This window comes from Larus michahellis, chromosome 1, assembly GCF_964199755.1.
Source record: "Larus michahellis chromosome 1, bLarMic1.1, whole genome shotgun sequence".
Classification (NCBI taxonomy): domain Eukaryota; kingdom Metazoa; phylum Chordata; class Aves; order Charadriiformes; family Laridae; genus Larus; species Larus michahellis.
The window spans coordinates 124,451,119-124,478,801 of record NC_133896.1 but is presented as its reverse complement, the minus strand read 5'-3'; the positions used below and the strand labels follow the sequence as shown (position 1 = coordinate 124,478,801).

The following is a 27,683-nucleotide window of genomic DNA, read 5'->3' as shown; positions in this document are numbered from 1 at the left end:
CTTCAGCTCCTAAAAGGAACCTGCTGTAGCTGCCCCGTGGGCAGTACCTGAGCTAGCTAAATCAAAGACCACTTGAAAATATCAAAATGGTTGCAATCACACCTGAACCCAGGCAACTATGATGTAGCTATACCCAAAAAGAGTCAGCTGTGTCAGATAGGAGTCAAAGGAATTGATCAGCATGTGGAGTTTATTTGAGAGATAGAAGTCTTAGCAAAGTTAGGCATGTGATGAGAAGATACTTAGATGAATATTTGCTGATTTATTGTTCAGTATTTATGTTGCAGTAGCTCCACGATGGGCCTCCAACATGCTGCACAAAACTGTAAATCACATCAGCCTCTTCCTCCAAACGTTTTCAAACTTAAAAAGCAGAAATCAGAGTACTATTTCTGGTGGGGGACATGCACCTCTGGTGAAGGCACTCTGCCAGATTTCTGTGAGATACATATATATATATGCCAGATGCTACACAAGTGTGTTTGTCTGACAGCTGCTTTTCTCAGTTAGTTGAGCACAGAAAGTTGGAGCATTAAGCTGTAAGTTGGTCTTGTCGTGTTAAGTTCTTTTTCCAGAGAAGAAGAAAAGGCTTGTCTGTCAGTTAGACTGCAGATAGAAATTCCCGTGTCTTTGTCCATTTCTCTCCTGACAAGGGAATAAATCGCTTCTTTAATTCAAAGCCTTCAGACCACCGAGAAGCGTGGAGAATATGTTGGCTTCATTCTAGTCGAGTAGTGCAGGGATAACAGTAATAATTGTTAAGGCAACACATTTCTGTCTCTCGATTCCTCTGATAGGGGGCATAAAGTGTGACCAGAGAAATGGTTGCCACCTGGAAAAAATCCAGTGAGAGGATTTCCAAGTAGTCATGAGATGCTTCAGTAGTACGTGCTGCTGGATCCCAGCCACCACTACTGAGATATTACAGACCGATGGCTGGGTCACAATGGCAAACAGTAGTACATAAAAAGATGTGCTAGTGAGTCAAAAAATGCAGGCATATTGCTTAGTGAATGAAAGAATTTTAATGCTCCCACTGAAAACTGCTGTTTGTTCTTTCAGATCCAGCGAATTCAGCTCCATCTATTCTAGATGGGTTTGACCACCGTAAAGCCATGGCAGGACAGCGAGTGGAGCTGCCTTGCAAAGCATCAGGGCACCCCGCACCAAAGTATCGTTGGCTGAAGGACAACGTTCCCTGGGAGCCTGACAGCAGGTTTCGGCAGACAGTTACGGGTCTGCTAATCGAGAACACGCGTCCCTCGGACACAGGCAACTACGTCTGCGAGGTGTGGAACAACTATGGGACTGCCGAGATGATAGGGCGACTGTATGTAAAACGTAAGTCCTGGACTGAGTGAAGATCTCAGGCCACTTCATGCCTGGGTGTTTGCGTGAGGGAAGATTTTGCCATATCTTGCTGGACCTTCTGTTTTGTTACTTTATTTTAGCAATGCTTAAACTTCTCGAAGTTGTGGAGCGGCAGAAAGTAGGCTCTGTGGAGATGAGTTAGTTGGACAACTGAGCGATCAGAAGTGCAAATAGATGCAATTTCTAATGTAGCTATATAATTTATCACATGGAGGATATGTAATTTAGAAGCTTGAATTGGATGCTTAAAAAGAAATTGCAAATGTTCTCATGAATAAAGCTGCCAAACTCTCATTGCCATGACTCATGCTGTTCGGTAATATTGAATACTCATACCTCCCCTCAGTTGAGTATTCATGTGTGAATATTCTGAATGTTTCACAAATTCTACAAAGATAATTATTACTCAGAAGCACTGCACTGGAAAAGTGTTATTCTTCTATTGTTAAAAAAAAATTTATTTCCTGGAATAGAAATAATGCTTTGTGAAGTAATGTTTCCACCTATACAACATGACTAGCAAACTGAAAAGGGAGAAGTTTGTGAATAGTTCAGGCCATAAAAATGTCTTCACAAATAATTACACATAATGTATTTGGGCAAAATAAAACCAAGATCAAAGATCCGTAATTCGTGAATTATAACGGAGGACCTTTGCTTCGAAATGTATTCATAAAGATTTGTTGAATTCAGTCTGCCTTGTATGATACAAAGTTAAGACTTCCAGAGGGGTGATGTAATCGAATTGCTAGTGATACCGAAAGTATCCTCAGTGCCTGGTGATATATTTTACTTACTGACTCAGTGGTCAAACAGCCAGTAGATATCTTCTGGATCTGTTGTCAGGAAGCAACAGTTGGGCAAAGGAGTTTTACTCTCCTCTGCAATGGAGGATGTGGTTCACTTTCTGGCATCATTATGGCTCTGAGATATTGGTGATGCACTTGAGTGTGTCTGTTTCGTTTAATGGGTCATTCACAGTTTTGAGCCTTTGTGGTATTTTGGATAGGAAATAGAGATATTCAGTGACTTGTAAGATGCATATGCGCACAGATTAACTGCTGCTCTGGACCACTGTAGAGGAAAGGTCTGTTACATACATTACTGTGACCCAGAATGCCTGGGACCACTGACCTGTGTGGTTTTTTCCAGGCCTCTGTTCCCAATGGGCCACTAAAGATTTATTCCAACCTGTGTGTTATAAAAAGTTCAGTAAAGTGAATGAGTTAGCTGAGGAAATTTTCATGTGTAAGTGTGTGTATACATGTGTGTGTATGTGTGTATGCACGCTGGTAAAAAAATAAATATGATGGTATGTATTTAGTAGCAGAGATGATATCAGTGGTGATAGTAGTCCCTTATCTTTATAAGGAAATCAAACCAATATATACAAAGCATAAGATGAGGTCTGCATTCAGTAACGCCGATAACTGTTAGGTGGCAGGATGAAGATTGTTTTCCTTGCATTTATGTTTATGACTTTTCTTCAACATTGTTCATCCTCTTTTTTTTACTATATAAAACTTGCATTACCTATGTCCTACTGTTTCTTAAGGCTGACTTGAAAATATTGTAGTCCTCCCATGTCAAAACAGAAAATCTAGTGAGCCCACACACAAAGACATTTACACGTGTACAGATCTGATGAATATCTGTGGGTGTACTTTTGTTAACATTTTAGCGTGGATCTTCCACCCTTTGCTGCACTTGTTCACATCAGGGAGTGTTGTTGGAACATCTAAATGGGGTTCCTTTGCAGGAAATTAAACCAGAAGATGAGCTTCAGGAATGCACCTAACACATTAGTTCAAAGGTACACATTGAACTATTGTGGAGTAACATCCTACCATCCTGAAAATTGAGGGCCCTTAGCACCAAAGGTGTTACTCATTAGATCTGCGCTTATTGTTCATTTAGGCATGGGATTATATCATGTACCAAACAGGTTACCCCTATAGATACGTGTTTTGTGTCATGGATGTTGGTGTCAAAAATGCTTGTTTAGCACAGTCATCTGATTTGGGTTTGGTTTTTTGGGTTTTATTTCGGGGGGGAGGGAGAGGAGTTGTCAGAAGGGTATGGAGGTGATTTTTGTTGTTCCCCTTAATTGCGATTGAATTTGTTACTTGCACATAAATGCGCACGTATACTTAATGTTGTCTATTTCCCTTTCCCTCTGCCTTGTTTTGATTCAAATTTTCAGAACCACTAAAAGCCACGATCAGCCCACGGAAAGTAAAAAGCAGTGTTGGTAGTCAAGTGTCCTTGTCCTGCAGCGTGACGGGAACCGAGGACCAGGAGCTCTCCTGGTATCGTAACGGTGAAATCATCAACCCTGGTAACAATGTCCGGATCACTGGCGTCAATCGGGAGAACCTTATTATGGATGGCATGGCCAAGAGTGATGGTGGAGCTTACCAGTGCTTTGTGCGCAAGGACAAGATGTCCGCTCAAGACTATGTTCAGGTGGTACTAGAAGGTCAGTCGCTACCTCTTTAATGATTCTGGTCTCCATAATAATAAATACGTCATCTTTAGTGCCATCATTGTATACTGAGGGATAGTAGACCCTAAACAAGAGAAGAGGGTTCTCATGAACTGTCAGTGGTGTTTATTGTGCCCCACTCTGAGCAAAAACTAATGGAATGAAAAAATTGATTTGAAAACAAAAATCCCTCCGAGCAGTCCTTCCAGTCAATTTTTTTTTCTTTTTTAACTTTTTTTTTTTGGGTGAGGGTGGATGGTGGTGGTGCTGCTGATTTTTTACATTACCTTTTCAGCCAGACATGAGACATCTGTATTCAACTCCAAGCATATTCTGGGCATGGTTTTTCTGCTTAGGTGTATCAACTGAAGGCTTGGAGATCATCTTAACTAACTGACACAATGTTCTACGTGATAATCAAGTGAGGAAAGTCACCCATTTGTACAGAGCCAGTTCACTAATGAGGCTGTAGTGCAGTCATGGCATGGACACTATTTTTAGAGTCTTTACAGAAAAAGAAGAGATTACCTGCCTGGACCAAGTTACCTCGGCAACCGTATCCCGTGACTAAGAAAGCCTAAAGAGCATATTGATAATCTATCATGATGTTGAGAGAGTGCAGGTTATCAGAGAGCAACAGCAGGAAAGATTTCAAAGACACTCAGGTCTCACTGGGAAAATAATGTCTGCTTTCATCTCCAAAAAAAGCCTGTCACTTGAATTAAAAAAGAAAAAAAAAAAGAGGAGGAGGGGTGGCAGTGGTACATAGTGTGCACAGTCACAGATTTATTGGTCCTGTGTCAGCTTTTTTTTAGGATAAAAAGCTTTTTTTCATTGCTGCTGTTTTGTTTTCTGAGGGATGACAGTATCTAATATACAGCACAGGAAAGGAAAAGAGTCAGATATGAAAATATATAAATAAATTAGAACTCTGTCACATATCCGATGGGACAGAAATGAAAGGGAGAGGGGGGCAGAGGAGAAAATTATGAAGTGAAATAAAATCAAATGCTCCTCCAGGGTTGCTAAGGTCTTTCAGCAGCCTAAGAGCAGCAGTGCCTTATGTTTTTTACTATGTGTCAAGCAAGGCAATTTTGCAGCCCTGTTTTTAATTCTGCTGTGATTCAGCATGTTTTGTGGGGAGTCTTGCACGCATTGTGCCACTTCCCTCAGTTTCCTGGGTGATGTTGCACGGAAATTGCAATGTAAGAATTGTGATTTCCAGAGGAGTAATCATGGTTCAAGCCTCCCAGACATATACATAATACATAGCAGAGTGTACGTGAAGAGACAGTACATAGTGTGCGGAAGCAGTGCATCACACAGAGCATGAGACTCGTCAGTCCTGTCCTGACATCCTCTGTCTTGTGCAAAACTGAAGGGCTTGTTTTAAAGGGCTTCGAGTATAAGGTGAGTTTTCAAGTGTCTTTGGTCTCTCTCTAGGAAATGAGGCACCTTTTCCTTCTGTTTCTGGCGGGCATTAGTACTGTAGGAGCACTGAAGCTAGCTTACTTGCCACTTGGCTCTTTAAAACCAGACAATAGCCTGCAGCGCTGTTGTCCAAACTTCGGACTGGATTGCTTCCTGTGTTCTGCATACTGCTCGTGGCGTGTGGCCTTTTGCTCCCAATTATGCTGAAATTCCTTCTAGATACAGCTTTGAAAGTATGATTTGCAAGAGAGAACAAACATGCATTGCATGATCTCAGAAAGAACTTCCTAAGTAATAGCAGAGTGTTGGCTCTCCTAAATGTTACCCTGCTGCACTCTCTGGATAGGTGGTTATTTACTCCTGCTCCCTCCTTGCAATCTTGAAGTTTCTGTCTCGATCCATTTTCTTTATTCACTTGCCTGGTAGAGGCTGAGTAAATTGTGACACAGATCACAAGAGAAAGCATTTTAATGCTCTCATTTCACAGGAATATTTATCTGTATCACAAAATGACCACAGAAAGAAATTGGCATCACTGCTGTTACTGGCAATCTGTATTCAGAAAAGCTTAATTTATTACTTTTCTAAATGGAGTATTGTGGGTCAGAACTAAACTGCATTGGCACAGCTGTGTGAAATTAGCCTATGCAAGTTATGCCTGGCTCTTGCCAACAGGATTCATCCTTAGCTTTCCAAGGAGCTGCAATCTACCAGGAGAAGAAAAATTCCAAATGTGTTGAGGTTTTGTTATATGCTTTTTGTGATGAACTGTGTATGGCTTCAATTGTTTTCTGCAAGAACCTGGCAGTTTATATAGCTGTGCAGAGCCCTGGTCCATCTATTCGAGTGCTTTTCCTTCGGCAGCGTCAGTACCAGGTTTCTCAGAAGATGAAAAAGAAACCTGCAGTAAGCAAAGGATCATCTAAGTACTTTACTACCAGAATTTGTTCCACTCTCTCAATAATTAGGCTTACATCCTGGAACACAGTTGTTTGCATTGGTTCTAAAAAAGACCTTGGCTCATGTGATAGGCTCCAGGATAGTGGGTACAAGCTTTACACCATGTAAATACTATTCTTCTGCTTTTCTTTCCCTTGGCAGATGGAACTCCCAAAATCATTTCTGCCTTCAGTGAGAAAGTGGTGAGCCCGGGAGAGCCAGTCTCCCTTATGTGCAACGTGAAGGGGACTCCTCTGCCTACAATCACTTGGACACTGGATGAAGATCCCATTGTGAAGGACGGCAGTCATCGTATCAGCCAGATTATCACCTCTGAAGGCAACGTGGTCAGTTACCTGAATATCTCTAACACTCAGGTCCGAGATGGTGGAGTTTATCGCTGTACTGCCAACAACTCTGCTGGAGTCGTCCTGTACCAGGCTCGAATAAACGTAAGAGGTGCTTGTCAAATCAGCTCCTCAAAAAAACACACATAACTCATTGTAGTGGAGAAAGAAGATTGTTGCATGTGATGAAATGAGTCTTGGAATGCCAAAATCAACTTACTGTTTTTCCTCTCCTTTTCTTCCCCGCTCTCTTTTCCCACCCTGCCTCTCCAGCCCCATCTAGAAAGTGTATGGTATGGTTAAATGTTGGAAGAACCCTTTGCCTTGTGTTCTGTAGTCTATTTTTCCTATACTCATCTCTATTAGGTCACAGTTTCTTTACTTTAGTGCTTCTGTGCATGGGTTTTTTTTCTTTTCCTTTCCTCCTTTACTTGTCCAACATTCATTGTAATTATTCATGTATACAGTACTTTAGCTTGCATTTCTAGCTCTACATGGCATAATACCCATCCTCATGGTATTATACTTTATATACGTCAAAAAAAAAAGCAGCTACCTTTGTCAGTGTTCTCACGTGTAACACGATTCTAGCTTTGTATCAGTTTTACTATTTCGCATTAATTAAATCATCCTCAGCCTTTTAATTTGTAATGCAGCAAAGATTTTATCAGGCAAGTGTTGGATAACGCAAACACATATCCCCACATAATTAGTATGTATGCTGCAGGGTGAAGAAAAACTAGAGCATATAAAGATTAGGAAAACTGCTTAAGTAGCTTTTAAAGCAAAGACTGTCAAATGCTAAGAAGTGTTGTGTGAGCCACATCTGTAAATGTTGTTAACATTTTTATATTCAGAAAAATTATACGCGTGTTTCCTTAAGCAAACATACCTTTGAATTGTTTTCAAGAGTTTCTTTTTACCTTTTTAGGGCCAGCAAGCATTCGACCAATGAAGAACATCACAGCAATAGCTGGACGGGACACCTACATCCACTGCCGTGTGATCGGCTACCCATATTACTCCATCAAGTGGTACAAAAACTCTAACCTGCTACCGTTTAACCATCGCCAAGTGGCATTTGAGAACAATGGGACACTGAAGCTTTCAGATGTGCAGAAGGAAGTGGACGAGGGCGAATACACATGCAATGTCCTCGTTCAACCCCAACTCTCCACCAGCCAGAGTGTGCATGTGACAGTAAAAGGTGAGGTCAACTCAGAAAACTAGAGCCAAGCTAATAGCTGTGTTGTTTATGGAAACGCAAATTGCACACATAGGATTGTCCCGGCAGTTAGATAATGAGCACTTAAGAAGGTTAGTCCAGATTTGTGTTTATTTTTAATGATGACATAGGTGCTAGTTAGTCACTGTGTCTTGTTCTCTCTTGACTTTTAACCCCCTTCATTCAACTGGCAAAGTATTGCGTTCTAAATGGAAGCCTTGCAGAAGCAGAAGCAAGCTTTGCGTGAGCAGTTTTCACTACAACAACTAAATCAGTAGATTAATGTTTTGTCACCTAAGTTTCACTGGTGACTGTTTCTCTGATGGACAGCAAAGTTCACATTTTCATTACCCAGTGTCTTTCCAGATTTTAAAAAAATAAGAGTAAAATTTAATGTTTGTGTTTCTGCCAATAAGCAGAGACAGGAACTAAAAGCATTAACCTTGCTTTCCTCTTAAGTGTGCTTTTCTGAGTGTTCTTGATGCTTAGAAAGGTAGCACTGTAAATAAAGGTGACTTGAAATTCTAATAGGATGCTTAAAATCCATTCAAATAGTCCCAAAAAAGGACGTTCAGATGGCCCTGAAAGACTTCAGCAACTGATGAGAATAGGTATTTTTTTGCATTGTGTTCTGACTATTCTGATATTGGCAACGTTCAGACCTATTCAGAAGAACACAAAAGACAGAAAACCTGATTGCAGTAATACCTAGTTTTGAGCAATGGGGCCACTAAATAGTGCACTTCATGTGAACCTGTAGGAAGAATTGAGGTATAATTTCACTGTTCCTAAAGTTCTTAGAAACTTTTCCTGTTTTTTTTGTTTTTTGTTTTTTTGGGTTTTTTTGAGGGGGGTGGGGGGTGGGGGAGCATGGAGGGGGGAGAGAAAGGAAGGAAGCTTTATCTGTTCTTGGATAAGATACAGAGGAGGCCACTAAGGTAAAATGACTTTGTTATAGACATACGATATTTAACTTCTTTCTGTTCTGTTTGTCTAGCCCTTTCTTGTTTTCAGTCTGGAGTGGTGTAATTGCTAATTATTTCAAGAGTTTAGGGGATTAGCTTTAAGCCACTAGCAATTTGGACTCTGAAAGGCATGACATCTCACACACCTGAGACCATGAGGGGCACTGGTCACATGCTGTGGCATAAAAAGCTAACGTCACCATTTCTTTTCATGTATGTGGTACCTTGCTTGGTAATAAAATAATATCACAGATCTGTTGATGCAGTTTAGGAACTGAATGTCAAATTAGTAATTGTGTTTCTACTGCACCAACAGTTCAACATGGTAAATCTGGTGGGGAATGCTGCCTCTTAAATGATACTGTTCTTCAAATGGCTATGTAGCAAGACAAAAAAAAAATAATCCAGCAGTCTATCTTTACACCTTGGGCATTTAAATCAAAACATTACTGGTCACTGAGAATGCTAGCTGGTACCTGAGGTGCAATACTGTTTTTTCTTCCATTAGGTTACAATTTCAAACTTGACAATCTCTCCCTCAGAAAGCAGATTGCCAGCTCTATCAATTTTGATTGAACTGTAGCTTTTGTCAATGATTTGACTTCCTTGAAGGTATTCTACTACATTTCTGGATATTCAGCTGCCAGGGCCTTTGGCTGGTCAGAAGTCTCAAACAGTGACTGAATATGCTCTGAATAACTTGTATAAACGTGTGGCACATTTGAAGAGTGCCAGTGGGATGAGCTGCCACCACACCTGTGATACACCCGCATCCTGCATGTGCTTCTCAAGGTAGATTCATCGGAGCAGTGGAAGTTGCAGCATGAAAAGTGATCCGTGGCACCTGAAAAGTGATCCATGGCACATACAAAGCAAATGTGTCAGTGTGGCTCATATCTATTGATCTGGAGTTGCCAAAGTTGGCTGCAAAGTGCCCTAGCTACTTCATCATGCCCCAGCCTTGACAAGACACTGTTATTTAAAAAAAGGTTAATAGCCTGTCCTCATATGTTAAGCCCAAAATGTCAAAGGTGAGCTTTGTATGTCAGATCTGAACAATTCTCAAGGTTCTGCTATTGTAGCTGGAGGTCAGTGGTTTTTAGATGGCTATATATTGTTTTCTTCTGTAACTATGTAGTAATTTTATCTAACATATTAGTGAAGAGTCAAAAGGGGTCTGTTGCTTTAAAATATTACTGCCTTTTCATTTTATAGATTCCAAAGTTAATGTGATGAGTTTTCAGGCACTTATATTTGATTCCGAGAAATAAAAAAATATGTCCCAGCTTTCATACTGGAGGTTAAAAGTACTCTGAAATATGACATTATAAGGGGAGTTAATATCAGTGCCCAAATATCCTTATTTATAGTTCAGCTTCTCATACCATCAGTATACTTATTTCTTCTCCAGAGAAAGAGAGGGAGAATTATTGCACATCTTCAACATCATGAGCCCTTTGGTTTGTTCTCATTTCTGCTACAAGCTTCCCGGGTGACCTCAAACCAGTCACCCAACCCACCTGGGTGATCAGGACCGTTTTGGCAAATGGCAACTGAGGCACTCACTGAGCTTAAAAGTATCAACAAAATTTTGTACATTCACTTTCAGAAGCCTACGGCTTGATATTTCCAGTTTACCTGCTGTTATATAGCATCTATATGTCCAAAGCTCTGCTCCCATTGAAATGAAGTTGCTTCTGAGAGTTCTTTTTCCTTCTTCGGATCAGTCACATAACCCAGCTTAGCAACCCCCTGGGAAAGACAGATTTAAGTCATTTAACTAGTATTGTCTGAGAGAACTGTGACAAAGGTGAATACAGAATTTGGCTCTACAGGGCAGCATTTATCTGCATTATGCATACAACTGGCCTTTCTTGACTGCAGTCCTCTGCCACATTTACTGCCCACTTTCCAAACTCTCCAGGACATGAAGTATCCTTGTTCTGTCATTAGTGGGGAGTTGCTAAAAGCAGCATCCAAATAAATATATGCAACAGCATGAGCATGTAATCAAATACACCATTTGTGCTGCCCATTCTGTAGAGTATTTTGAGATTTACAAACATCCAAATGAGAGCAAAATTTTTGAGGGCATTCTTTGGAACTCACTGTAAGATCTCAGATAGGAGAACAAAAATTTTCTTGACCATAACTTCAAAATGAAATCCTGGCTATCAGGGAACCCAAGAGTGGGGCTTGCAGAGCCTTGCTGTGTAGCCTCCCACCTAGCAGTCTGTCAGGAAGCCAAAAGACTGGAAGCTGGGCAATTATGTGCTATTCGACCTTAGGCCAGCTACTTCTTTGCATTGCCGATCAGAAGCATCAATTAGACACCGTATGAAACCAGTTGTCCCATCTTTTAGGAATAACTGGGGCCCTTGTGCCCATAGCCACCTACCCCAGAGGTCTGCAGGCTCCAAATAATTATGTCCCACAGAGATGTGGCGTGCCACCCGCCACCATCCCTTGCCTGTCCCTTGTCTCTGTCCCAAAACCTGGATCTTGGAAGCTAGCAATCCCATAAGCTGGCTGCTGAGAGCTGAGTGGATAAGTTGGCAGGAAAACATGCAGGTTTCTGCTTGGCGGACATAGTTGTGTTGGAACCGTGCCTGAGTCCTAACGGAGCTTTGTGGAAATCAAGCCATCTTGGCATTATTTTTTTATATTTAGACAAATGAATTGGCCAGTTCTGAGTTCTGACAAAAAGCCATGGAAACCACCCACCCTGTAATGCATACCTAACAGGGGGGGAGACTACGACTATACTTACATACTTAATTTCTGGTATTTTATACCTGTCGGCTGTTTGCCTTTGCAACTGTAATAATACCCTTTCAACATGTTTTGCTTTGGCCTGCATTCAGTGCAATTTTCTTTTTAGCTTTTTTTGTGAAGTAAGCTGAACCCTTTTTCCTCCCCCTCCTGCAAAGTGGAAACAGTAGTCACTGACATCCTCAGAAGTAATCATCGAGATTAGCATTGCTAAGGATACTGCATAGGTCCTTGCCAAGAACAGAATTATTCTTATCAGCACAAGTTTCTTACCCTGCATTTGGCTCAGCTCTAGTGGTTTGCCACTGGGGTTCATATACATCTGCTGATGGCAGAGGACTATTGAAGTCAGACATCCTAAGGGTAGGAATATTCTGTAGAAGATGTAGAGTTTTGTGTTCATTCCTTCTAACTATGACCTGTCCTCCTCGGTCTTCTCCAGCTCATACTTGCCCAAATCCTGGCTCTTCTGCTCTGGGTTCCAAAACCACTCTGTCTTCCACGTCTTTCCCATCTCAGTCCTCATTTCCTCGGCACCTTGTTCTCATGCCTCAAAACTAGTCTTCCCCTTCAGAGCCCCTCTACTTTCTTCCCAGCCTCCAGTTACAGTTCTCCCTTTCTGCCAGTCTTCACTTTCTCCATCTCCACTGGGTTTCAGTCTGTCTCCCTTTCCTGTGGGTCTTCCTTCAGTCAGTGCCGTACCTCACCCCACTGCTTCCTTGTCCCAGTCTCGCATCCCCAGACAGTTTCCCAACTCCACTTTCCCAGCCCTCATCACGTCTGCAAATATCCCACCACAAGCCGGCTCCCAGCTTCCGAGTTCCCCCCACTGCCCCTAAACTCAATTCTATAATTCCCTTTTCTTATCCTGGACACCACTTTGAGCTTCTGCTCCATCACTTGCTGCTGCTATCTGCATGCCCAGGAATACAGGCTGGTTCCCTACTCTGGTCCCTTGCCCCCCATGTGTCCTTTCTTACTTTCTGCATTGAAATAGCTTTTTTTCGTGCTTCCTGGGCCCAGCATGGGCAGCTGTATGAACCCTGGAGAGGCAAATCCGTCTACTTTGATTCCTCACATCTCACCAGACTGCATCTGCCCCACGTGGCTGGAACTGACTCAGACACTGAAGGTAGTGCTAGGATGTGATCAGTGCTGCTCAAAACCTGAGAGCTCTTAACTGCTGGTCACCGGAAAATGTCTTCTCAGGTTGTGATATCTGTGGGGGGTTTGTCTATTTATTTACTTGGTTTTGCTCAGACTGCAAAATTTGGGCACCCTTCTGATGACTTTTCATAGGGACAGCAAGACTATCTGATGCTAGTGCCATCACCTGCCAAACTTGAAATCCATGCTGTTAACCGTGCAGCAGGTGGGACTTCTTAGATTCTCCCAGTGTATTTTTTTTTTTAATGGTAGGATCAATATATACTGCATCCCTATTTTTCCATCCTCCCGCCTTATTCTTGGAAATGGCCAAACGGTTGTAGCTGAAACTTTCCAGCTGAAATGACTCAGCCTGAGGCAGACACCTGGCCTGGAAAAATCCTATCCAAACAAAAGTCAAACGGCAAGCAAACGTGAATAGTCTTATAATGAGAAGTGTTGGCAAACAAAGAAAGAGGTTATATTACCCACCCCATCTGTAAATTTCATATTTCCATTGAAAAACAACCCTTCAAGTGGCGAGACGGTAAAATAATAATAGCAGCCTCTCCTCTACAACATTTTAGTAGATCTCAAAGCATTTTAAAAACAGAAGTGAGTCATTATCTCCATTTTTTTTTATTATGTAATTTATAGTAATAGTTTTCTCAGCTACAGTAAAAGCCATCAGTAGTAAGTGATGATTTTCTTTTCATCAGTCCCATGGGACACACTTCTCATGTAAACAGCCTGCTGCTATTCACAATTCTCTGACAGAAATTAATTGAAAAAGAAGCCCCTGAGAGGGACGGGTGCAGCATCATTAAAATAAAAAGTGCGGTGTTCAAAAGGACTGTCTCTGATCTTGTAGAGCTTATATATCTCATTGATTTAGAAGGCTTCTCATTGCCTAATGCCAAAGTGATAGCACTTCACCTGTTGTGAACCACGTAAAAGAATTGTACCAGCCTGTTTCTTTCTAGAAAACAAGCAAACCAAAGAGGAGATATTTCTAAATGACTTCATGTTGCAACTACCTGAATAGATTCTTTTCATCTTTTCTGGGAAGTATCTAGCTTTTTCTAATATATAAAATGTTATTGGTGGATTTGCATTGCAGATCAGTTCAGGGAGGGCTGGTTTAGATCGTGAAAAATATGCAGGCACAAAAGGGAAAAAACATCAGGGGAAATCTTTCAAGGGTTCTTGGGACCATGATGTATGCTGTCATCAAACATTCCGCTAATCTGTTTATGCTTCAGTCTGTGGCATGGATTATGGCAAGTATGAATTCAGCTTCATGCACCTATCTAAGACGTAACTTCTTATCTGTCCTACTGACTCAGCCTTGCCAATAATTTGAGTCAGAAAAAAACTTCTGGCATCGAGGTCCTTCAGATGCTTCTTTCATTATATCACTTTCTGCCTTTCTTTCATTCTCCCATGCAATATCTCTTTGGATCCCTCCAAGCTTGTTGCAACTTCTTCAGGAAGAAATATTCAGATCTCCCGAAGCGATGGGAGTTGTCATATGCAGAAATCATGAAAGGCTCGTGTGGTGAGAATGGATGAGAACGTCCAGTCATGCAAAAGATCCTACAAAAATCCACTTAACAGTCATTCTCAGGTCACGTAATGGGTATGGGGACTTGTTACGGGGAGCAAGCAGTGTCAGCAGCCTGATTTAAGGGAGTGTACGCTTTGGTAGTGACATCTCTCATGTGAGAACCCCACCATCTTACCTGTAGAAGTACCTGAAGAACTAAATAGTCTGGTATTCAATATGTGAGACTTGACAGGTCTGTACATTTTTTGCCGTTCAACATACACCAACTCAAGATTAGCCTTGCATTAAAATAGCTGACTTACATTCTTTAAAAGCTCATGTCATGTGGATGCTGCAGCTGATTGTCTTATTTTGTAGCAGTACAGTTCTAACATACTGTACTCCTACTGACTTCACCTCTGATGCTGCAGAAAATGGTCACCCAAAAATATACGTTAAAGTTGTTTCATTACTATCCTAGTCTTCACGATGAGGAATTTGTATGTACAAATACAAAACTTTTCACTTAAATCTAAATTAAAACTCATTGGTTTTGTGCACAGCCTTATACCTTTCAAACACAATTTAAGTTGGTGTATGGATGTGTGTGTTTATTAATTACATGAACAATATGAAATGAGCCTTAATATTCAAATAAGAGATTTGGCTAAGGAGTTCCAGAATATCTGTATATTATGCTTGGGTTTATCAAAAGCTCTCTCTCTTATCTCTCTTACAATGCGGCTTTACTTTGGTTTTAGAAGAAGGCACATTCTTGCTCTTTATTTTGCCAATTGTATGTGTTCTGTCATTTATATTTGAAATACTTTCTTATATATTTGTCAAAATTGCTCTTAAAATTTTAAGCACTTTACTGCATCAAGTTAAGTGGGAGCTATTAGCAGTGTGTGTGTAAGTACATATAGAAAGTGAGACTGTGCATGCACGTGATAGTGCAGGTCTGGAGTATGCTGGCCTAATTTCAAATCAATATGTAAAATAGGTAGCATGCAAAAAAAAAGACGGTATCAACCCTGTGAAACAGAAGGGTGGTATAGAATCGGTTGCTTGTTTATAGTCCTAGGATAAAGGCGAAAGGGAACGTAGTGTGAAACCAGTCAAATTACTCATGGGAAATGATTTTCAGAGCCAGAGATCATTCTGTAGAAGTCCTCTCTCATCTAAATCTGGTACTTTTAGCTATAGTGATTTAGTTGGTTTCAACTTTTCACAGTGTTACCTGAGGGCAAAGATCACTTTAGATTGCGTAGGGGCTAAACAAGGGCAATAGCTGTGGACCAGGTTCCAAAAGCATAGTAAAAATAACTGGTAAGTGCTTCTGGATACATAGCCTACAAGGCTATGAGGCTTTTTATCAGGTAAATGCTTGTTGTGTTAATATACTCTTGAAGCTGCTATCTTATCTTCAAATCAAGGCAGTTTTCTCTTTTAAAAAATAAATAGCAAATGCATCCCCTTGGGCAGGCAACTGAGCTTCCCACCATCCTAGGTTTGCAGGGTGCTTCATATGATAAGGGCATGCACTTTTCTCCTCACAATGGAGGCTGAAAGGAGGTGATTCAATAGATGGATGAGACGTGACATAAAAGCACTCTTGGTTTCTACACAACATTTTACATCCTCTCTTATTTTGGAGGAGCTCCCAGAACAGCGTCAGGGATCCTGTGAGCTACCAGCGTTGCATTGCAGGAAAGGGGAGTGGGGACTAAGGCGAAGGGTGAAGGCTTTCTCGTAAGCTCCCTTGGGAAATACGCACCACAGCATTTGCTCTGCCGCACCCAGCGACAGCTCCTGAAAAATACCACAACTTGTCGTGGTAAGATTTTCAAGATGTTTGAATACAGAGTTAATTTTGGTAACTAATGAACCTACAAGTAGAAGGAAATGTTGTGCAACAGCAGAGGCATTACAAGAATTAGTTGGGTTCTTTTTTTTTTTTTTTTTCAATGCATACACTTAGAGAATGGCATGAAGAATAGAATGATATTCCCACTTTTCAAGATGGGATACATTAGAACACAACAAGGGAGCAGGATATGAGGCTCAGCTCAGTAAATGCTGTTAACAGATAGCCTGATGAATGACATGCCCTACCGATAAGGCTCTATACATACAAAAAAGAAGCAGAAAAATCCAATGCTTCAGCGACTGTGTTCAATTGCTCAGACCATAACCCACAAGGGATGGATCTGTTTAGGAGAAACGGTGGCTGAGAAAACTTACAAATGACTAGATTGTGGCTAGGGTTTGTGCAGAGACAAAACAGTTTTGGCTTTTGCATTCCCAGCACATGAAATCTAGGGTCACGTGGCTGCCTTTAACAGGCTACATAGTCTGGTGGTTATTACTTTGCGTCAGCCAATGGACGTGTATTGTGAGTATTCATTGCCAAAGGTATTTTATACTGTTGGCACAGCTCCTGCAACAGCATTGATGCACGAAAATCCACTAGGGAACCATTTCTAATGATAAAGCAGAGGACGACTTTCATTTTACTATGCAGAGCCACAGGAGAGGAACACCATGTTCACAAGGCTGCTGCAGGAGACAGGCTATCTGCAGGATACTCGGTTGTAGTGAATCATCTCAGTAGTTTCTTCCAAAATAACTCCCATGGAATGAAGGGCAAGAAATTAAAGATGTTCCTCTGCTAATGGAGAGCAGCGCGGAAGCCCTCCTTGCCCTCCTTTACAGTAATCTCCCAGAGGTACAGAAGACCTTGCTAGGGCACAAAAACATAATTTAAATCTTCCTGCATTAGCACTAATGAGGCTGGCCCATGCTCCTCTTCTTAAATAGACACTTAATTCAAGCACTCATCAATAAAGCATTCCCAAGACATTGCACTTCATTGCATGAAGCAAAGATTTTCACCCTTTTGCCCATTGTAGGTGGAGGAAGAAACATCCCTTCCGTGTACCCAAGCACACATACACATACAGCCCTCTCTCTGTTAACATGTAGCACCTTATATACAAAATATCATAATTTAACAAAAAAATCAAATACAAGCTCTGAAGTATGATCAAACTAAAACCATCTATGGGGAAGGAAAATACTTCAACACGCTTTGAAGTATTTAACGCATTTTAAATACATTTGTCCTACTGTAGCTTTTCTCTCTCAGAGTTAAGGTAGTATACATCCCTCCCTAGTGCTGTTCGGCAATGATACAGTTTTAATTCGCAAAAAACCAACCCACATGCTGGTTAATCAAGGTTGATATTTTCTTCTGTCACAGATATATGTCAACTTTTTGCTTCAGAGATAGATACAGATATATAGTGAAACCTTTGCATTTCAGAAGTTATTTGCCCAGCTTCAGGTGTGTTTTAGTCTATGTTTTTAATAAGTGATTTCTTTGTGATTGTTCTTTTCTTCAAACTATCAGGAATATAATTTATCTGCTATGTTAGGTCAGCCAAAAACTGGTAAATACTGTAGCTGAAAAAGATTTTTCAATAATTCAAAGTTATCGTTGGACTATTTAGTTTTTTAAAGTACTGATTTTAAATTACACACTGGTTTTTAAAATAAGCTCCTTGTCAGGACTGCAAGCTGCTGCAGGTTGAATATACATTATATTTTATGAAGCAGAGATAAATGTTGGTTTCCTCTGTATCTTAAAGACCTCAGTAGAGGGAAAATGTGCTGTCTATAAATATTTTAGCCAATTTCTGAAATGCTCTGCAGGCTGCTACTTAAATTTTAGAGTTGGTAAATGCAGCCTTGCAAATCAATATTTTCTGAAAAATACTTCAATGTGACCTAGTGATCTTGCTCCCTGTTTTCTTCAGCGGGGAGGCGCAGAGTGAGGATGCATGCAATAATCCTTGAGCAATACGGTGTCTGACTTTTGATATCATTTCATTCGTGAAAGATTGGTTCAAATTTGTTACACGCTCAGCAGAAAATACAGAAGCAATTTGCCACCCTGTTGTGAATTTTAGCATATCTTTCAGTAATGATGCCTGAGACTAAGAGAAAGATTTGGGCAGAAATGTGCTAGCCAACACAGTAAGCAGGGGAGGAGAGGGGCACTTGGCATTTAGCAGATATTCGTGCTCATCGAGGGGAAAGGTTATGTCAAAACCTTTTGACAGTCTCATTTTAAAAATTTCTCATTCCCACTTATACTAAACTGCTTGTCAATAAATGCTAGGAGAAATCTGGCCTTTTCCTGCTGATGTACAAAGAAACCAAAATATCTGGTGTGAATGCGTTAGCTGAGCTAAGGTAATTAGAAGAGGCAGGCAGATATTTTGCCTCACTTTGTGACACTAGGTCCCCAACTGAAAAAGCAGTTAATTTCCAGTGCTCAAAGTTCAAACAAACCACAGTAATTTATACCGAGTTTCTTTTTTCTGTATGCCTGATCTACTAGATTTTCAAAACGCAACAGGACAGGTTTTAGTGATCTGAGAGATGGCAGTCAGGAAAAGGCATTACAGCGTGTGAGAAAAATTGATTGCAGCGGCACTTCTCACAGCCGCAGACAGCGAGACGCTCTCAGAAGAAGTCAGGGAAAGCCTGTAAGGATGAGCTGTGGTACCCTGCACCCGATGTTACCTCTCTGTGGCAGCTGCACATGGTCGTAACTTCTCATCAAATGGCATCAAACAGCTATGACAGAAACAGTGGAGTTAATATATCTGATTTGTGCACCGTGATGTGCATGTACACAAGCATTTGAACGTGCCTTTGAACGATGCCTTTGCCTTTTGCGGGGTTTGGTATCGCTTCCTTAACGATAAACTTTCTTACTCCTGGTGGAAGAGCAGCCAACATATTCAACTGAACTACCATAGTCACAAATACCTATCCCTGCATCCCAAAAATAGGACGCTGGCAAAACTGCTGCTGGGGAAGTCAGTGGGCTGGCATATATTGCAACCACTTTAAAGAGTTTTTCTGTTTCTTTTCTGCCTCAGTTCTGGGGCAAAAAACCAGCCTTAGATTTGCTAAAGGGAGAAAGGACAAAAGAAATACAATTAGATAAAGCCACCAACTCCATTTTCTTCTGAAGCTAGCTAATATACAGCAGTATAAATGTTCTGCTATGGGCATCCTTCAATCTTTACGGTTAAAGATGTTCAAATGTACTACAGACTACATATAAGTAATCTCTCAGGCAAGAGTAGGGAAATGCACTCCTATATCTAAGGTACATAACCCCTAGGAACCTTCTCTTTTGATAAATGAGTATTTGAGTACTGCTTGCAAAGTTGGTTTTATAGTCTTTTCAGGAGTGATTGATAGAAACCTGTCTTAGATCAGTGCCCTGGCTGTTAGAGTGCTCCCCTGAGAATGGGAGGAGATTTCAGTTCCTTCATCTGGGTAGGTATTTGACTCCAAATTTACCAAATTGTTAATAAATGTTCCAACCACAACCTGGAGAAAGTGAAGCACCCCCATCAGTTCTTGCTTGGTTTATAAAATCCAACCTACCGTTTCTTTTGTTTTTCTTAAAAATACCTGAAAACAAAATGTTTTCTAAAAAGTGGATTTCTTCCCTATGGCAGAAAACAAGAGCATTTTGTTTATGTTTTTTGGTTCAGCCACAGAATTATATGTAAAAAAAAAAAAAAAAAAAGATTTGCCAAGCAAAATATGCATATCAGGAATTAAATGCCAGCTTGCGAGTTTATGTCTTGTACTGGCCCTGTGTTTAGAAAACAGTTTTAACTTAATTTGTTGTCTTACAAGTACTGTATATGCCTTTCACTTCCTACCTCTACCCAATCTTACTGTGAATTGTGACTTGAAACACTGAGAAATCAGCACCAGGAGCAGTTAGAGAAGCTTATGCTCCCTTTCATCATGTCCCAGAGGCAAAGCTGGAGCCTCATCCAAATTTATTCCATGACCCTAAGCAAAGTGCTCATACCAGACCTTGAAAGCTGCTGAGGTCTTCCTCAGGCATCCTGCTGCTGAAAATCCTGGTGAGTCCTGAGATGGCAGTATGATTTCTTGAAGAGATGCTTAATACTCTTGCAGGAATCTGCCAGTGGTGTCTGGTGTCTCCTCTAGGAGTCAGGGACTTCACTGCTCCTGAGCTCTGGTTATGCATTGGGAAGTCAATAAAAAAAAAGGTATTTGCAAAAGATGTGGGTTTTTTTAGCTGAACAATGCTCTATGGCTGTCGAAGGTGTTGATTTTACGTATTCAGCACTGCACATCTGTTCCATTATGATATTTTCAGAAAGGAGACCGTAACTGCAATAGCTCCTCTTGCCTTTTTTGTTTCAGTTCCGCCTTTTATTCAGCCTTTTGAGTTCCCGCGGTTCTCCATCGGGCAGCGGGTCTTCATTCCCTGTGTGGTGGTCTCCGGGGATTTGCCCATCACAATCACCTGGCAGAAGGACGGCAGGCCGATCCCAGCCAGCCTCGGGGTGACGATTGACAACATCGACTTCACCAGCTCCTTAAGGATTTCTAATCTTTCGCTGATGCACAACGGGAATTATACCTGTATAGCTAGAAATGATGCAGCAGCTGTGGAGCACCAAAGCCAATTAATCGTGAGAGGTAAGTAGATGTAATTAGTTTGAAGGGCACCAATTAAGCAGAATTCATCAGTATTTTGTAATGACATCTGTTTGATGGGAAGTATGAAAAAGGAAAATATGGTAATCCCTCTCCTCATAACAGAGAGCACACAGAGCAATGAATCACAAAAACTAATGTGACTTTTTCTATCTAAAAGTCTCGAAAGTAATCAACAACACTGGAGTGCACAGGGTGGATGGGGGAGCCACAGGATTGACTTCCTGGAAAATTTGTGAAGCACAAGCCCATTCATTGGGATCAAGTCTTTGAAATGGTATCAAATTCCTCTCTGTTATTGTTTTAGTCTGATTATCCCCAAATTTTAATTAGATCAGCCTCTCATATAACATTATATCGTAGAAAAGCAAAGCATTGATGTTGGCTTCACGGGGAAAAGCCTCTCCCCCGTTATCATATTTTTGTTCTTTTTCTTATTTGTTTGTTACACGATTAGCACAATTTATTATTATGATTTATTATGCTGACTTGAAAATATTTTGCCTTGAAATAAAGGTGAGTGTAGTTTCAATTAGGAAATGTTTTATGTGGAAAAGTCCTTTTAGAGAGATACCTTGCCTTCAATAGCTTTTGCCTTTCAATTCACACCTTAGCCAAGTTCCCTAGAGATTATGCCTTGTGATACATTTTCAAACTTACTGTGCACAACTTCAGCAAAACAAAATTGCTTCCTTTTCTTTCTTAAAGTTTTTCAAAGTGTTTTAAATTTTCATTTTTAAAAAATAAGACAGTTATACTCTTCCCTCTCCACCATCTCCCTCTTACTATCAAGCCATTAGACTCCTCAGAGAAAGAGGGCACATACTGTACTACTGCAAGTGACCTTCGTTATTTCTGCCCATTGAGGACCACTACATCTTATATCCCCTTCCATAAGTTTACCAAGACAAATCCTAAAACTACTCAGGGTTTTTTGCCACGTTTTCCAGGCTTTTTTTATCCCTCAAAAACTCATTTGAAACAAAACTCGCAGAACAGCTTTTTAGCTTTTAAGTCAAATCTTTCTATTGTCCGAGGACTACCCTTAATGTTTTATTCCCTACTTTTCCACTTATAGAATGTGTATGCTTATTTTTTTAATGCTGGTATTATCAAAATTCAGTGGCAAATAGGGCCATTGCTTTTTCACTAGTTTTGATGTGAATACTACTTTAATGATTTGAAAAAAAGATCACTGCTTTTAATCTTGTACTATTCAGTACAGATGTCTATTACTTTCCCCATCTATCCAGTAATTCTTAAATTAAGTGGTTTAATTAATTACATGCATTTAATTATTCTTTTCCTAAGTTGTTCTGTTAGCTTTTAACCCTGTCCATCATTCTAACAGTAAAAGGTTTTCCTCACCTTCTCTTTTCCCGGGGAAGGGCAAGTTGACAATCTCCCATCACAACAGAGAGTCCACTGGTTATGTCTGCCCTACGCAGAAACGCTGCGTCCAGTAACAGCTGAGGTCGTACCTGATTTGCAGTCATACTCAGTGCTCAAAGTGAAGGGAATGAATCACTTCAGCAACTCTGTGCAGGTTCCTATAGATGTTTCATCAAAACAGAGGTGATCTTCCAAAGAAAAAGAAGAAAAAAAAAAAGTCAACATAGATAGTACTACTGAAAATTAGCTCTCTGCAAACACTGTCTGTCCTTTTTTCAGCGCCGAGGTCCATGAGGCTATAACAGTTCAAGTGAGCCCACGTGTAGGGATTTCTGCTCTGTACCCCACTGATCGGGGCGAGCCCTGCCTTCCCCAAACGACATCCCTGCCTTGCCTGGACTGCAGGGTCCCTGCCTCCTGCTGTCGGTGGGCAATTTCTCTTCTGGCAAGACCTTGTCTGGCCACGCCTGCCTGTTGCTGCCTTGTGTGACATTAATTTGTTTTCCCTCCTTGTCTAGGGGAGGAATCGTGAAGAGCCTGCTCTCGCACCCCTGTCACACCGCTGACACCAACACCTCTATTTTCCCCTTGTGTGTTGCTGCTCTAATTGCACCTCCTGATGAGGGCTCTGCCCCAGCAGTGAGAAGACAGCTGTTGGGTGCGTGTACCTGGAGGGCATCCCTATAAACCCATGGGCACGATAGAGGGTAGCTTTTTAAGCTGTTTTACTCAGCAGCTTGGAGCCTCTGGAGTCCTAGTCCTGCAACTTTTTAGGAGGTTATGAGGGCTACTTCATTCTTCCCCTCTTGCTTATCTTTCTGGCCAGCTAGTGCTCTGCAGCAGCCTCCTTTAAGCCTCTCTCCTGTCCTCTCTCTCTATGTCAATTTAAATGGTAATGTCTTAATCAGTTTTGCGTATGCATCTGGGATAATAGTTCTCACTCAGAGGGAAAGGGGAAAATATAATATGATGTTTGACCTGAATTTTCTGCTGAAACCCTGGACTGACCTCTTTTCCTTATACTGAACTGCTTCAGCTGTCTCATTCCACATAGGTCAGAAGACAGACAGCCGTCAGGGAGTCGCTGTTGGTCACCACTCGTGTGCATCCAACCTGACCTATACACATTTAAGTAAAGACTTGATTTCCTCTTGTCTGTTTCTTCTTCAGGCTTTCTGATCCCTCCTCATCTTTTTGTTCATAGGTGCCATATAACTGAAACATAATATTTTTCTAAATCAACTAAGTGGTATTTCTCCAAATAAAAGGAGACGAAATGGTGCTTAAACTCCTCTTGTTTCTAATCCGCATTGTGTGATGGTTTCTCAGCAGCGTGCTTTAAACTTAAGTGTTGGCTTTTTTAAATGTCAGGTAATGTGTTCTGGGAATATCTTATTTCTGTGAAGTGTGTGTATTTTGATATGAGAGCAGGCAGTGAACGGGAGAGGAAAGTAAAGGGAAACATGACTGTTCCCCATGAAGTTCCTTTTTCCTTATCTGTCCTTGTATTAATTTTAAAAGTAGACTTAAAAACAATAAAGGCTATCATGTTTCCAAAGTAAGTGGGAGTCCGTATCATTTTACAGTACATGGGTAGACTTAGAAGTAGAATCTAAATCCAGTCCATTCCTAAGACAAATGAAGAAACACAGGCCAGCTGCTTGTTGCTACATTTTAACTACAGGTGAGTACACAAAATTCTGCAGAATTCATACAGCCACATAAATTATTTGGCTTTACAATTTAAGACTTTTTTCCTCAATATTTTCTGCCAGATCACGTGTATCTACTATCTTTTAGCATTCATATTTTTCTGTTATTTTAAGTCTGCTTAATAGATTTCCTATATTCTTCCTGCAAATATTATTTTTCATATCTAAGCTGCACTGTCATTTTACCAGGAGTATTAAATGGCAAAGAAAAACAAGCACTGGGCTTTTAAAATCTGTGGGTACCTTGTGGTGAGTCTTCACTGCTCTTCCTGTTATTTTGTGGTCTATAAAAGCAACCAAGCGGCAATAAGGAACCCTAAAAGTACCTGCCTAGCAAGGCTGGATTTTCTCTGCCTTAAATATCAGAGTAAGATGACCAGCTTCCACAGAGTTTCCTCTCAGAGCATCACATAGGAGATGGAAGATGCTTGCTGAGAGAAAGAAAGTGAGAGGAGAAAGCTTTTGAGCAGCCTTGCAACCCTGGGTGAGATTTGAGGGCAATCTCAGGTCTCTCTGCCATGGGTTTCTTGGTGAGGACCTGGAAATGAGACAGTCACATGCTCTGGACATAGACCTGTTAGTACCAATTTCAGACAAATTGGAAGAGGGGAAAATTCCTCCAGTGGAGCTGAAAGCCTAAAAACTTAATGAAAAGAGGTGATTAGAAACATCTTTACTGAGTGTAATATTAGACAACACCAGGGACTCTACTCAGGAGAACCCTCTGCAAACACAAGAAATGCTCCAACTGGAGTCTGTACTCAAACACAAGATGCAAATCCACAGAAAAAAGCACAGAAAAGCAGGCTTGATGAGTCCTAGTGTTTGCAGAATATCATTTAAAAACTCATAATCAGCCACTGGGAGAAGCCCACCATCTTCACTGCATCTAGGCGCTGCAGGTAGGCAGTCCAGGTGAGTGAAAACAGGGCTTTCTTTCTCAAAATCTTGTGCTCTGCCAGATCCTTGTCTGCAGTTCCTCTGTAAATGCATCAAACATTTGCAAGCTAGAAAGGTTTCTCAAAAACTCATAAATCATTATTATTTTGGTTATTTTATTTCTTGTCACACTCCTGGTTTGCTAGATTAAGAAAAAGGAAAGAACAGGATTGTGTCATGAAAGCCATCCATAGAAATTAGGAAAATATCTTCTCTGTCAACTACTTATATCATCATGCAGAATTAATTAAGGTTTTACTAATTAGGGCTGTCTTCTAAAGAATGATTAAAAACCTATATGCACTTTATCATGTGTTATTCTCTTCTGTAGGGTTTCGTAAAATGGGAATGAAGTAATTATGTAACAAAAAGCAGTGAAAAAGATTTTAATTGGTAACCAAAAAGAAAAAGCTGATAAATGTATTATGAGTTCAAAATTTTTCAGATACTGACAGAAAAGAGAATTCAAAGATAGTAGTGGATGCATAAATCGTGATTTTAAAATTCCTGCTAGTGAACACATCATAAGTTAAAATTTAGATAAGGTCTTTAAATACCTAATAACCCCCCTTAATGCATTTAGTGCATTAAGTGTAAATGTGTTTTCGTTTTGCACTTACCAGGAATGTCGAATATCATTAGATAGTTAGGCACCCAATGAGGAGTCCCTGAGCCTTGAATCTTCCAGATAGTAAGTGGTTATCCGTCTGCTTCCTGGTGTTTGGTGGTGGTGCTGGTGTGATACAGCAAACACAGTTTGTGATAGAAAAGCAGGTGGAAAAGATTTATGGTTGCAGCTGGTGTCAAAACTAATTTAGTTTCTTTGCTGGTGTTTACACTTCAGCTTTCAAGGTTATTCTTGGATGATCCACTTCCTATTTAATGTTCTCATTAGACAAACCTGATCAACACAAACCACTAGGCACTGTCTCATTTTGCAAAAGTACATCTTTTTTCTTGAACTGCATAGCAAATGGTTTCACTAAACCAGCTAAATCGACCCCGTAGGTCCAATGACCAAATTTAATAACTGTTCATCTTTGTTAAAGTACAGTGTTTAATGATCTCATTCATTAATACATCAATGGTTGCTTTGGCTGATTAAATTTCTTCCATCATTTTGACAGTATGATCTAAATGTAAAGTACAAATATTCCATGTGAAAATGAAACATTGTATTCTGGGCCAATGTCATAGATTATTTCTTAACTCACTTAGAAGCCCACCAGAGGAGCTCGTGTTAGGAGCCTTCAGAATTGCTCTCCAGTGTGATGTACTAATCGCAGTACTTGGGAGCCAGAAGCACTTACACAGACTTGAAGTCCAGGAAGGAGTGTGTGACTTTGTCATCTGGTCCCCGGCATAAAACACAGTCAGAAAGGATTCTTGGATTTACACAAAGCAAAATTAAATTGGGGAATGTTAGCACGTACTCATAAATTGATTTTAGTTAGTGGCTTGTAAAGTTCATCATTGCGAGCAACGATGACACTGGTAAACAGTATCTTCTTAGGCTACCAACTCGTATTTTATCATCTTATCAAAATTATTTCACAGGAGGAGATAATAAAAGCATTTTCCTTCCCTTAAAACGGCACTATGACATTCATGTTATCTTCAACATCCTATTCTGATTGCTCTCATCCTTTGTTTTTCCTTTGTGAGAGCCTGAGACTGCTAGTCATAATATTGACTGAAAACACCTTTTTTAGGTCCTTTGCGTTCAGCCATTAAATAGTTTGCGTCTGTCAACTTATTGCTCATACACTAAACAATTCAACAGCTCATTTCTCATCACGGATCCGTGGGATGAATTAAATGAGAGAGCCTAACAGAAACTCACTGTTAAAGCAATTTCAAATGCCCTCCTTTATGGGCTCAAGGGACTGTGCTGCTGAAACAAGGGTGGTAATAAAAGTAGAACTGCTCAGTCATATTCGTGAGCTATTTCAGAGTGTTTCACTTCTAACGGGGCAGAGGGGGCCCACGCCTTTACAACTAAAGAGAGAGGAGGAGAACTAATTGCTTTCTTTTCTCCATTAACTCTACTTAAGCATATCAGACAAATTAACTTTGTTAAATTCTTACTAAGCAAATTTTCTTTAAGAGCTAATGAATTTCTGAAAGATAACAAAAAAGTGAATGTAGCTTTATAATCTAAAGCTAAATATCAAAATCCAAATCAAATAGTTAAATGCATTGTCTTCCAAAGTGTGATAGCACATAGCATTGAAGTGGTTATTTGTTTAAAGTAAAATTGAGAAGCAAACTATCAGTGACGAATTAAAATGTGGAGGTCTCCTCTGTTTACTTTTTAATCATTTCTAGAGGAAGAAAAATCCTGTGGTTTTACCTAGACAGCAATACGGAATCAATTGAAAAGTCATTGAATGAATAATTTTGTTTTGCTGTAGCATTTTTTCTGATTTTTACTGGCAATCATGAGACTAAGCTTCAAGGATTCAAGTCTTCAAAATCACAGCAGCAGCTGGCACTTTTATAAGTAGTCCTAAAGGAAGGCCAAAGCTTTAGTGATTATTGAAATTGTTTCTGTTACTGGATGTGGGCAGAGTTTTTGCCAAGTTTGAAACACACTTTGTTTATGGAGCAGTACAAGGAAACCATATGATTGCTAAACATACACCTAGTTCTGGAGCTTATATGGCAAAATTTTATTTCCACAGGTATCACTCTGCACGGAAAGTAATGATTAAAAATGAGAATAACAAGAACAGCTGAGCAAAACCTTATGTTTCATATATACTCAAAATACAGTGAAATCAATATGAGAAAAAACCCTGTTCAGAGCTTGTCAGCGTTAAAGGCAGAAGACATCAAGAATGTCT

At 40.4% G+C, this 27,683-nt stretch overlaps 1 protein-coding gene across 5 annotated transcripts in view; it reads left to right on the top strand.

Annotated features, from left to right (window-relative positions):
* The window catches only part of DSCAM (DS cell adhesion molecule), a 466,019-nt gene that overhangs the window by 287,048 nt on the left and 151,288 nt on the right, over positions 1–27,683 (top strand). For 4 of the 5 annotated variants that reach the window (XM_074602331.1, XM_074602342.1, XM_074602353.1 and 1 more), the window contains exons 5-9: positions 1,063–1,341; positions 3,575–3,850; positions 6,389–6,685; positions 7,505–7,780; positions 20,498–20,776. In XM_074602331.1, the coding sequence (XP_074458432.1) occupies positions 1,063–1,341; positions 3,575–3,850; positions 6,389–6,685; positions 7,505–7,780; positions 20,498–20,776 (1,407 nt within the window). Of the gene's footprint in view, positions 1–1,062; positions 1,342–3,574; positions 3,851–6,388; positions 6,686–7,504; positions 7,781–20,497; positions 20,777–27,683 lie in introns of those variants that run through there. The other variant, XM_074602374.1, reaches the window with a different exon arrangement.